Source organism: Meles meles, chromosome 8 (genome assembly GCF_922984935.1).
Source record: "Meles meles chromosome 8, mMelMel3.1 paternal haplotype, whole genome shotgun sequence".
Taxonomy (NCBI): domain Eukaryota; kingdom Metazoa; phylum Chordata; class Mammalia; order Carnivora; family Mustelidae; genus Meles; species Meles meles.
In genome coordinates, this window is record NC_060073.1 from 51,274,018 (window position 1) to 51,286,358 (window position 12,341).

The 12,341-nt window shown below is 50.9% G+C and overlaps 1 protein-coding gene across 5 annotated transcripts in view; it reads right to left on the reverse strand.

Moving 5' to 3' along the window:
- Positions 1 to 218: 218 nt before the first annotated feature.
- The window catches only part of AMPD3 (adenosine monophosphate deaminase 3), a 45,841-nt gene continuing 33,718 nt past the window's right edge, over positions 219 to 12,341 (reverse strand). For all 5 annotated transcript variants that reach the window (XM_046014812.1, XM_046014813.1, XM_046014810.1 and 2 more), the window contains exons 8-15: positions 12,153 to 12,284; positions 11,454 to 11,617; positions 10,585 to 10,711; positions 7,840 to 8,003; positions 6,621 to 6,741; positions 5,125 to 5,298; positions 3,237 to 3,347; positions 219 to 2,150 (exon numbers count right to left, since the gene is read on the reverse strand). In XM_046014812.1, the coding sequence (XP_045870768.1) occupies positions 1,974 to 2,150; positions 3,237 to 3,347; positions 5,125 to 5,298; positions 6,621 to 6,741; positions 7,840 to 8,003; positions 10,585 to 10,711; positions 11,454 to 11,617; positions 12,153 to 12,284 (1,170 nt within the window). In that variant the 3' untranslated portion in view covers positions 219 to 1,973. The remainder of the gene's footprint in view (positions 2,151 to 3,236; positions 3,348 to 5,124; positions 5,299 to 6,620; positions 6,742 to 7,839; positions 8,004 to 10,584; positions 10,712 to 11,453; positions 11,618 to 12,152; positions 12,285 to 12,341) is intronic.

Sequence of the window (12,341 nt, forward strand, 5' to 3'; positions counted from 1 at the left end):
CTTATGCTGTGCCTTTTATTCCTGTGACTTACTCCGTAACTAGAAACCTGTATCTCCCACTCTCCTTCCTGTGTTACCCATCCTCCCACCCCTTCCTTCTGGCAAACATCAATTTGTTCTCTGTATTTAATGGTCTGATTCTGCTTTTTGTTTGTTTATTCATTTGTTTCGTTTTGCTTTAAATAGTATTAAGTTGAAATTGCTTTAAATTATTGAGCCACGGTCCTAACAGACTTTATTTAATAATTAAAAATAAATACTTGGTACAGATAAAATGACAATGAAAAACTGTACAATAATTGCTATGTTAGGACAAATGTATACAAATGGAGGTTTTTCAAAAATAATGTGTAAGATAAATGTTAGGTTTTCAGTCAATTTCATCATTAGCTGGAAGAGCACACATGTCTGCCTAATAAAAAGACGACATTTACTGTTCTGTATGCTAAGTTAACCAGTGGAAGGGATGAGCATTATAAAGTCACAGGACAAGACAATCTAAAGTCAAAGAAGCATCTTCACAAGCAAAAATAGAGTTCTTCTAAGTCTATAATAATTCAGAAGGGCTTCTCATAATCTGCATTTGCCCACAGAAATAGACAGAAAGGTCTTTGAGCAGCTTGTTGAATACTTGGAGCACATGTCCTTAAAAAGTTGCCAAAAGAGAAATTCATTCAATGTACATTTATTGAGCACCTACTATGTACCAGGCACTAGTAACACAGATGAAGAGTACATTGGTAAAGCTTAAATTCAGATTGGTCTTAAAAAATGCTTTCTGGTGAACCACTAAATTCTATCTCTGAAACTAATAATACACTATATGTTAATCAATTGATTTTAAATTTAAAAAAAAAAAAAAAAGGGCTTTCTACCTGGCCCCTGGGACCACCTATGTCTTCTGAAGAAGTCTGTATGTTAGAGAAGGGAGACATTTCACCTTAAAAAAAAAATGCTGAGGTTATAGTGATTTAAAAAAATCTAACATCTGTGATACCTGGAATAGTGGGGAAAGGACTGGATAAGGAGTGGGGAAACTAGTTCTGCTCCTATTACTTACCTATGTGACCTCAAACAGATTTCACCTCCTTGGCCCTAACTCTTTGTAAGTAAAATGGTAATTGGGCTACCATCAGAATATTGGAACCGAAAGGAACTGAGGTCATCTAATCCTGTGTTTGCCACAGTCCTGAGTTCAAATGAAAATATGTAGAAGGCCCAGTGTAACAGTGATGACAAGCAGAGTTGCTTTGGAGAAGGCAGCACCCACAACCTCCCCCAGCCCTGGAGCGGATTCACAGAACAACATCTGAAAACCACGCATCTCGTCCAAACCCTCCCTCTTCAGATCAGAAAACCAAGACACAGAATAGGAGCGATTGGTTCGGTGTGCACATTTGGCTTCCTAAATAGAAAGGAGGGTGGAGGGCTAAATAAAACAGTGTACGAAATTCATAAAAAATGCAAATTGTCAAGAAGGAAGTTTTCCATTTTAATTCTTTCAAAGTAGTTCCTTTATGAAAGGGAGCTTTGAAATTGGTTTTGTTTAAGGCAGCCAGCCAGCCAGAGGCTGAAATGAACAACTACCGACTAGCCTGCAGGGTCTAAGAGGATTTTGGCAGAAAACCACACAGACCTCATGTCAGTAGGCACTGGACCTTGGAAGATCCTGGCCCCAACAGTGCAAGCACTAGCGGTTTCAAGAGAAATATTTGGAAAATTTGGAATGAGTACAGACAAGTGTCCAGCTCCCAGATCCCCAAGGAGGAGTCACCATCTATTACTCAGAAATACTAACAGAAGTGGGCATGTTAGATCTTAAAGTGAACGGTGCAACCAAAATCACTAGTTTAAAAGTTCTTTAGAGGCCTCCTCTCCATGGAGGGTGGTTCTAGTTTGGTAACTCGACCACTGTTAATCACAGCAGACTTGAAATTAAACCAAAAAGTTAAAATGCATGTCCACTGCTGGACCTATTGGGTCAGAGCCGTGATCTCTTCTGATTTCATGGCATCAGACAGGAAGCTGAGCTCATTGCATAGGGTCTCATATCGGAACGCCATCCGGATCTGAGCAACATTTGTCTTTCGAATATCATTTCCTTCAGGTCCTTCTTTATAATAATTTTGTCCCAGAAACTTTTGCTTCTCCTGTGGAACCAGAAAAGTACAAATGAAGCCATAAACCTTAGGTTTGATTTCTATAACCACATGGCAGCTTTGAAATTGGCCACGCCAAACGAAACCAATACCCCTGAAGCCAACCCTCCACCAGGACATGGTTCCCCACAGGGTTCTTAAAAATTCTCCTGGCCTCTGTGTCCTCAAGGATGTCACCCTGACACCCACATTCATTCCCTTCATTTCTGACTGTGCCTTCCTTGATCAGGAGACAAAAATAAGACCCTGCCCCCAGTGCTGCTGGCCATTAAGAAGGCAAGATGAAGGCATGAAGACTCAGTCCCTCCTGAGAGCCGACAGGGCCAAACAGGTGTTTCTGGGGAGGCCCAGTCTTAAGAAGCAGGTCTGCACAATTAAATCTTGAACCGTTAGCTCTTCTTAGCATCAGCATCCGATAAGAGCGTCACCAGAGCAGCTTCTTCATGTACCGGTGATGTCATGCAGGGAAGGGCCCCAGGAGCCTAAGACACCATGTTCTCAAACCTGGCTCCCTATCAGATCACCTCGGGAGCTGTAAAAATAGTCATGTCCAGGTTCCATGCCTACAATTTTTTATTCAATCTAGGTACTACTATTCACCGTCCAAGAAAGACCAAGTGTCTTCTGTGTGCACTATGTGCCTATTCTAGGCCCTAGGGGTATAATGCTGAACAAAAGAGTCCAATGGAACTACTGTAATGGAACTCACGTTCTGGAAGGAAAGACAAGAAAACACGTAACTACATACTACGATGTCAGTAGTAATAAATGTTATGAAGGAAAACAGATGAAAGGAATAGAGACTAATGGCAAGTATGGGGCTACTGTAGAACGGTGGTCAGGGAGGGCCTCTCAGAGGAGGTCACGTTTGTGGAGAGGTCTGAAAGGGTCAAAGAGCTGCCCTGAAAATTCAGGGGTCTCCCCAGGTTTCTCTAGGACATGAGTTTCAGTGTGACAGACACGCTGCTTGTTGTCTTCACGGATCTCAGCCCCTAGAAAGTACCTGGCCTGCCATGGGCGCCCACCATGTGTGTGTTGGACAGAAGGGACGGAGGGCAGCACCATCATCGCCCGTACCTGATGCGAGAGTCCGCTCTGCAGCACGCTGTTCCTGGCGATTTCACACAGGTCACACGTGCTCAGCTTCCACACTTGAGCTGCAATCGCATATTCTTCCATAAGGGCTTCCTAGATCCCCCCCGAAAGGAAATGTTTTAGACGGTAGGATATCCCCTTTCAATCCTTCACGCATCTCCAAAGCTACAAACATCAGACAGACATTGCCGCTTTACTTTTTCCTTAAAGTCTGGCACCTGGATAACCGAACAACATTCCCACCCCACCCCTTAAATGATGAACTCCTAAGAGCATTTTTGGCAGATTCGCAGCTTTCCCAAGAGAGATGTATTAGAGAACGCCTCCATGTGGATTTGTTGACCAGCACATGCTTGAAGCCCTGTGGCAGGCATGGGGATGCCTGCCTCTGCTCTCCTGCGACAGTCTCCCTGGTCAGGCACATGTTAAGTACGTGCTCTGTAGCTTTGCTTTCTCACATCCCTTTCTTAAGACTGTCCAAAAATCAAAGTTAATCTGAATAAAGTATGATGAGCAGAGAATGAGAAATGATCAGGCGGTGAGACAGTAATCCAAGGGGATTTAGGTTTGAGTTGTGCTTTCACTTTATCCCCTAGGATTTGAGATGTCTGCCGTTGGTCACAAGCTCTTGGACACCCCACTGCCTCTGTAACCGAGAGCAGCGGTTCTCAAAGTGAGATCCAGGGTCCCCGAGGCCTTTTGAAAGGGCATCCCTCTTCCAACCATTATCTTTGGGAGGCAAGATTTTCATCATATGCTTTGATAAAAACAAGGCATCACTACAGACTGAATGCTGATGCAGATACGAGAATCCTGCTGTCTTCTATTAAGCCAGACATTAAGGATGGTTGCAAAAATGTGAAACAATGCCATTCCCAATGCCATTTTTTGTTTGTTTGTTTGTTTTGGGAAAATGTGGCTAATTTTCGTAAAAATTGCTATTTATGTTACCATGTAATAGAGTTATTAATGTTATTTTAAAATGAGTTATATTTTTCAATTTCGCATTAGTTTCTATAATACACTTAAAAATAACTAGATATAACTTATGTAGTCAACAGCTTTCTGAAGGTCTTTAATTCTTAAGAGTATAAAGGGGTCCTGAGCCCCAAAGCTTGGAGAGCCTGTCTTAGAAGACTCGGGCACTTCTATTTTTACTAGTCAGTGGCTGGTCCCCAGACATGGCCTCATCTCCCCCTTCCTCTTCCCTTGCCCTGCAGAGCCCAAGTATTCCAATAATAATAGTGTTAACCAAATGTTAGCTTTTTTAGTATGTGGTGTATTCAGACGCTCTATTAAATAGACTATGGTTCATTATCTTATGAATCCTCACAATAGGGGCGTCTGGGTGGCTCAGTGGGTGAAAGCCTCTGCCTTCGGCTCAGGTCATGATCCCAGGGTCCTGGGATCAAGCCCCGCATCGGGCTCTCTGCTCAGCAGGGAGCCTGCTTCCTCCCTTCTCTCTCCCTACCTGCCTATCTGCCTACTTGTGATTTGTCTGTCAAATAAATAAATAAAATCTTTAAAAAAAAAAAATCCTCACAATAAAGTAGGGGTAGACATAGAGACAATTGCATCCCTGTTCTACGGATGAAGAGGAATAAGATAGAGATCAAGTAACTTAACCAACATCACAGAGATAGTAAAAGCTAAAGAAAGGGAAAATTGAGAGGGCAAAAAATTAAACTGTGCCTTTAAGGGTCCAAGAACTCCAAAGACAGGGCTCCTGGAAGGAACACTTTTCGCTCACCTCTTGCCTTCACTGGGCACCAAACCCCACCCCAAAAGCAAAACCGAGTGTGCGCTCCAGGGCCTGCAGTGTTGGGGGCAGGCCAGGACTGGGGCCTGCTGGGGCGCCTGACATCCTCACCTTTGTGTAGTGGAACTGCATGGGGTCGTCGGTGGAGAGAGAAACATGCAGTCCCTTGTGCAGGAATTCCCTCAGAGGGTTTTTGGAATATTCAAGAAACAGACTGTTGTTGCTAAGAGGAGACATGGCAATGGGGATCTGAGCAAGGTAGTAGAGATACTGCAACACCGGACTCTGCAAAAGAACCACCAAACTCAGTGACGAGTGCCAGAGAGTGGAGGGAGGAAGGGAGGGCAGGAGCCCTGGGGGTAGTGTCTGTGCAATTCCCTCACCAAGCCCAGAGTTCCCCAAAGGCGGGGCACCCAGACCCCACCCTCCCTGCAAGTTCATCTCATTCCCCTCTCTTCTGGGGCTGCCCTCTGCCCCATCTTGGCTCCCAACAAGACCCAGCTCAGGGCAGGAAGGCAGCTGAAAGGCCCCAGGCTGCCCCCAGCCCACACACACTCTGCTCCCCCTCCCCCAGGCACTGCCCCCAGTGAGTCTGCCCGACAGATCTCCACTTTGGTTGTTGTGCTGCTTTGACCACAAACATACAGGTTGAGTCTGTAAACACTCCAGCTCCTCAGAGATGGGAAGGGGCAGGTCTGACCAGGCTAGAGTGGTTTTCTGATGTACTACCTGCCCCTCACAGAATTGGGACACACCCCCCCCCCCGCCCCAGGATCAGGGCACAAGAAGAGTCTGAGCAAACATCCTTCTTATGGGAGTGATCCGAAATAAGGAGAAGACCAAATGGAGAGCTTGTAGTTGCATTATTTACACAAGCAGAAAGTTGGATGGACTCTGTCCAACAATCCGAGACTAGTTGAATCAATTATAAACTGTCCAAGCGGTGGGCCATCCTTCTAACTGCCTTTAGAATGAACATAAGTACTATGTTGCAGCACAGAAAAATGCTTATTCAAAGAGCAGAAACAAACAAAAAACCCTGTGCTCATAATAACAAGCATATTAGAAATATGCTTTTGGGGGGTGCCTGGGTAGCTCAGTGAGTTAAGCCTGTGCCTTCAGCTCAGGTCATGATCTCAGGGTCCTGGTGGGATTGAGTCCTGCATCGAGCTCAATGCTCAGCGGGGAGCCTGCTTCCCCCTCTCTGCCTGCCTCCCTGCTTACTTGTGATCTCTCTGTCAAATAAAATCTTTAAAAAAAAAAGAAAAGAAATATGCTTTGGTAGAAAAGATGAGAATTCTAAATACCAAAAAGCTAATAATGGCTATTTCTTTTGAAGTAATAGCAATAAGGTGGTTTTTTTTTTCCATTTCTCCATCTTTTGGAAAATCCAAATTTCAATGTGTTTGATTATATTCCTTTCGTAATTAAATATGAAACCAAGACGACGATGGATAGCTTGACCCAGAAAAAAGCCCCAGCCTTTTAGCATCACTGGCCAGAGCCTCTCGGGGGCAGACAGGAGCCCAGGTGATCCCACTCCTCCCCAGGGGAGCCCAGAGCAGGACCAGCCTCGCAGGGTAGGCTTCCGTGAGTCGCCTGGTTACCTTCTTGAGGAGCAGCCCGTGGGAAATGTTGTCAGCGGTCAGGAAAGCAGACACCAGGTGGGTGATGGAGCCAGCCTCCCCACAGTGAGGCCGGAACAGGAAAGTGCTCAGGCCCCGTTCCCTGCAGAAGTGAGGCTCTCGGTCAGCAAGGACCCCTGCTTCAACCTACTAGGGGCCCTACAGGCCTGGGGCCTGCACCCTTAGCTCAGGGCCTGCTCCAGGGGGAGAGACTTGCCCATGCAGAGTCAACACAGCTGTCACAGGCACTCTGGAAACTACCTCTCCCAAAATATAGAGTGCCCGGTCCAGGGATCTGCAGAACCAGGAGATGCCACCTCCCTCCCCCCGCCCCCCACCCCTGGGGAACAGATAAAGGACAGAATGGTGGAAAGAGACCCTGCTCTGTCCCCGTTCGCTCCTCACCTTCTGCTCTTCACCAGGCCTTGGAGCCCAGGCTCTCACAGACCTTCAGAGCAGCAACGGCCATGAGAAACCGTCAAGTCCAACCACTTGGTCATAAAACTGGTTAAACCCAGAGGGAGGAGTCAAGCATTAGGAACCCCTAGGCAGGTCAGCAGCAGAGCTAGAACTCAAGCCCCTACCTCCAGAAGCTCAGCCTGGACTGCCCCTCCCAACACCAGGCCGTCTCCTTTCAATTCCGGTCCATCCGGAACCTTCCTACCCACAGACTACACTGGCTTAGCCTGAGCCAGCGAGGCCTCATGGCCCAGCAAGGGGCAGGAGGAAGGCTAGACCTGCAAGGGGGGAATGAACAGGTCCATGTGGGCTGCCCCGGGCTCCCGACTCCTGCCAGAGTCGCCCCGTGCGTGTGTGCACTGGTGGGGGACTGTGCAGGTGAGGCCATTGGCCGGGAGCTCCATGTGGGCATGGATTTAGTCTGTGTTGTTCCCTATTACATGTCCTGTGCCCGGGACGGCGCCTGTCACATAGCAGGTACACACTTGTTACACACATCGTGCATGAACACCACTAGTACCCCGGAGAGAACACGGGCGTGTGTTGGCACGTCCCATGTGTCAGGCCAGAGACAGACAGGTACACACGTAGGCGCTGGGGGCACGCGGATGCATGGGCGTGTACAGACACAAGTCAGCCGCACTGTGTACGATTGTGTCTGCGGCCCTGTGTCGAGTGCCGGGTGTGCCACGGGGTGTGAGGCGAGCGGCACGCGGGCGTGTGCGGGGCCGGGCCCACCCACCTGCGGAGGTTGTTGAGCACCATGATGTTGGCGTACATGTAGTACAGGTAGTAGCTGTACGGCGGGTTCTGCTCACTGGTCCAGACGTCCGGGCTGGGGCTCTTGTCTGAGAACATGTGGTCACTGTGCTTGGACTCGTCGTCCACGCTGTCAAACCCTGTCACCTGGGCGGGAGGAGCGGTCCTGTCTCAAGCTGAGGCCGATGTGCTGCCAGAGGCCTTGAAGTCCCTGCGTCCCAGGCGCATACCTCGGCTGGGGACTGCAGAGCCTGAGGCCATGTCCATCCCAGGACGGGGAGTGGGAACAAGCCCACAATCCGTCCCTCCATGGCTTCTCAATGTACCCAGGAGGCCAGCCTGGAGAGTGCCAAGCCCTGGTGTGGTCACGGTGATGGCAAGGGAAAACTCGGGCTGGACCAAGTGACCAGTGGAAGCCATACCCACCACCCACCTCTCTGCTGTGCCAAGGAGGAGCACCACAGAGTAGCTAGCAGAAACGGCCATTGACAGCAGTGACAGTGGCAATGAGGGGAATGGGACCGGTGTTTCCCATCAGCCTACTCTACGCCAGGCCCTAAGCACTTACCACACTTCAGCTAACGTAACCCTCAGAGCCACCCCGTGAGGGAGGTCTTGCCTGTGAACAAACCAGGCCCAAAATGCGGGGAGCTTGGCCTCGCAAGACACCCTGGCTCTGAGCCTAAATGGGCTCCAGGCCTAGACTTGGGGGCTGTAAGTCAAGGACACCCCTGCGATGCACCTTTGGGGCCACAGGAAACCAGCCTAGATGCCTCACAAACAAGTCAAGGTGCGTCCCACCCAAGAGGGCCCCATGGAAGGCTGAGCTGTGGTTCCCAGGAGGGAGGTGCTCTGCCCTCTGAGCCCTCTGTCCTTCCACAGCAGCTGCTCCTCAGCTGGGGCCCAAACTTTGCCTTTAGTCACTGGCTTCCTAGTCACCTGGTCCCAGACCTTGACCAAAGTGAACCCACAGAAGAATGTAGCTTTTCAGCCACAGCAGCACTTCGAAGGGGCTTCTGGAAGACTGTCCACCTTGTTCCACAGCTGGCCCAAACTGGGGAGCCCCGGCCAGGTCTGCCAGTCCCTCCCATTCCTATATGGGCAGTAGGTGCCTTGAGGAACAAGGGACCTATGAGGGCCTTGGCAGAGACTTCTTTGTCATAGAAACACGTGTCAAAGGCAATAAGAGGGCTGCCACCACAGCTCCCAGCACGGAGTGGGGGCTGGAGGGGGCTGGGGGCCAGGGAGGCCGGGGAGCCCCACCCTGCCCTCACTAGCCCCATGCCCTATCTGGACTCTCCAGGACCTGGCATGGAGGTAACACAGCCCCTCTCCTGAGCTCTATATCGCACAGATGCAGGGCCCCCAAGCACAAGATATGTCCAACCCCCAACTCCTGCTCCACGAGCCTGCTCTTCCCCCACTTGTGGTAGTGCCCTCCGAAGGCACCCTGGACTCTTCCCCAGCCCGCCTTCAGGCTTTGCCCAGGCCCTGTCAATACTACAGCAATGCCCACCTCGTGCCCAGAGGCCCTAGCCTGCCATTCGCCTGTGCCTCACTTTTCCTACTTGGGAGGCCCTGCAGCACATGGACAATACCCTGCTCGGGATCAGACACCCGCCTGCGAATGCCCGCTGGGCCAGCTCCTAGCTTCCTTGCTTTTCCTCCTGTGTGAACGGGCGCGTGCAGCTTCACAGGACAGCTGCGCGAATTAAATGAGACAGTCCATGGAGAGCGCTTAACAGTGCTTAACACACAGCAAGCACGTGAGGATTCCGCTTAGCATTAACACCAACAAAATGACGTGACATAAGGTTGTCCTGAGACTGAAGTGAGATTGTGTTGTAGCGAGGACCCCGGGGCAGGCAGCAAACACTCAAAAACCATGAGCTGTTATCGCGGCAGCAAGCCCCCAGCTTCTCTCTCCACTGCCGGGGCGGGGCCCCTGACTCTACTCTTGCCCCTTTTCACCCATCGCCAGCCAGCTTCTGTTCCAGGCCTTTCTCCACACAACAGCCAGAATGATGTTTGTCTAAAACATAAATTCAGTGATGTCCCCCGGCCTGTTTAAACCGTTCCTGGAAGACTCAACACAAACAAATACTCAACTGCCCTCCCCCATCCACTTAGCTCCCTGGAGTCTTCTCTCCTCCTTCCCTGTCAGACCCCCAGAACCTCCATGGCATTCTGGGCTCACTTCTGTCTACAGCCACCTCCACTCTGGGAACCCAGAGGGAGGGATCAGCTCCTGCCCCACTCATACCTTTTCTGGGTATCCTCTCCATTCCCTCTTTCCCTCTCCCATAACTAGTCAGAAAAACACATGTTGTCGGGCTCCTGTACTCAACCAAACAAGACGTGAGAACCATTATTTCAAGGTAAAAGCAGGAGCATTGAAATGTCTGCATTTCTAAAGACCTGGGGCAGCTGCTGGGTGCTGCGGGGGACAGGAACCAGTCTTTCCAGCCCCACCAGGCCAGGAACTGACTCCACCCCAGTCTTTTCCTACTGCTGGCTCCCCGATACCCCACCCACACCCCAGGCTGCCCCCGACGAAGGGGACTTCCGCTACCTGGAGCAAACTCGTTATTTTAGAAATTGAGTTTCTTGCCCATTCCGGGAGCACACAAGAGAGAGGATCTGAGAAGGGAAGCCTGACCCAGCCCCCTTGGAATCCTCTCTTCCATCTACCACTGTGCACGTCGCCTGCAGCACCACCCACACTTACATATTTGAGGAAAAGATGAAGCTCTTGGTGATCCTGGGGGTTGATTGTGGCCTCAAAGAGGGGAAGGAAGATGTTCTCCAGCATCTTCCCAAAGCTTGGCAGCAGCTTCTTTGCCCTAAATATGTCACTGGGGGAAAACAGAGACTTGCTAATTAAAGTGAACCCCTTGGCCTGTGGGAGGGCAGCCCCATCCTTTTCTCAAGCAGCTTGTGTTCCCATATAAACACCCAGAGCAGAGCCAGAGATGCGGCTTGAACACAGGTCCTTCCTCTCCTCTCTAGCTCCCAGCAAGGTCTGCAACACTAGGCACTGGTTTGAAGCTCAACATCCACCCCTACCCACCCAAGAGTTTTCCCAAGCTAAGGCCAAGCTGGGAGTGGGGTTTGGGGACTGAGGCTGACCCAATGTCTAAGAGATGAGTTCACCAGTTTATCAGTGATCCAGACTCTCTGCCCTCAGCTCATTTCCTCTACACTGCATATCCCAGCCCACTGAGGGACCATGAGCCCCACCCTGGCCAGATGGGAGAAGCCAGTGGTCGTCTGAATCAAAGCCATGGAGAGAGCCAGAAGTGTAGGCTACCACTAGGTTGCTCATACCCAGGGGCTCAGGCAAAAGGATCACCCACCCTCAAACCCCAGTGAGAAGATGGGTAGTGGTTCCCACTAGGCCTTGCACAGGCTTATTCATCAACAAACAAGGGTTGAAGTGACACAAGGAGCTTTGCCGACCACCCCTTGCTACGGGACAATGTCTAGAGAGGAGAGGCCCAAGCCGGTACCGGCACCAGAATAGTGCAGACCCAGCAGCCCATGAGCAATGGGCTGTGTCCCCAGAGGGCACAGCAGACAGCAAGCCGCCTCACTTACTAGATGCGGGGCACCTGGATGATCCAGCGCATGTTGGGCGAGTAGACCTTGTGCTGGATGAACCAGCGGGCCAGGTTGGGCCATTCCTCAGGACTGCGGCCGTAGATGGAAAGCCGTGGCTCTGAGTACTGGTACTTGCTCTCCTCCAGCTCCCTGGCCACCTCCTAGCACCAAGAAGAGCTTGGGTCAGCGCAAGAGCACGCCAGCTGCTGGATCCAGCAGCTTCCTCCGTCACCAGCTCCCAGGCTGGGGAGACCTGATCTGTATCCCCTAGCTGCCATGTAACTGCTCCTCCACCCCAGGAGAGGCTCCTTGTTGGGGGAGGGAAGGCCTCTGCACAGTGCTGTGCATAACCAGGCCAGGCAGCAGAAGCATCTCCAGATGCCCCCAGCCAAAGTCAGGCTGCAGACAGACAGGGCAGTGAGTCCAGACACCGTGAATGCCAGGATACCCTGCCTTCTCTCCTCCTTCCCTGTCAGACCCCCTGCCCTCCTCCAGCCTGGAGTCAGCACCTGCAGCACCAGCCCGCCCTAGGGCCCACCCTAGGCACCTGAGCCTTGCCTGAGCTGCACGGTGGACCTGCAGGGATTCGGGGAGCGGAAAACAGGAGGCCTGCAGCGCCCCCACCCTCCGCAGGCAGGTGCTGTCAGGCAACTTGGGTCGGTGGAGGAGGCTTGAAGAGGCCCAGGGCTCACTTGCCTTGACCATCCGAGCGAAGTACTCTCCTCCCAGGTAGTTCTCAGTTTTCAAATAGAGGTCACGCAGCTCACTGGCCCCCACAGGGTTGTACTTGGAGTTGAACTTGTCAAAGCGATGGAAGGTCTGCCGACCCTGGAGAGAGGAGACCGCCAGGTAGGTCGCCATATTGTTCATATCATGCACGTCTCC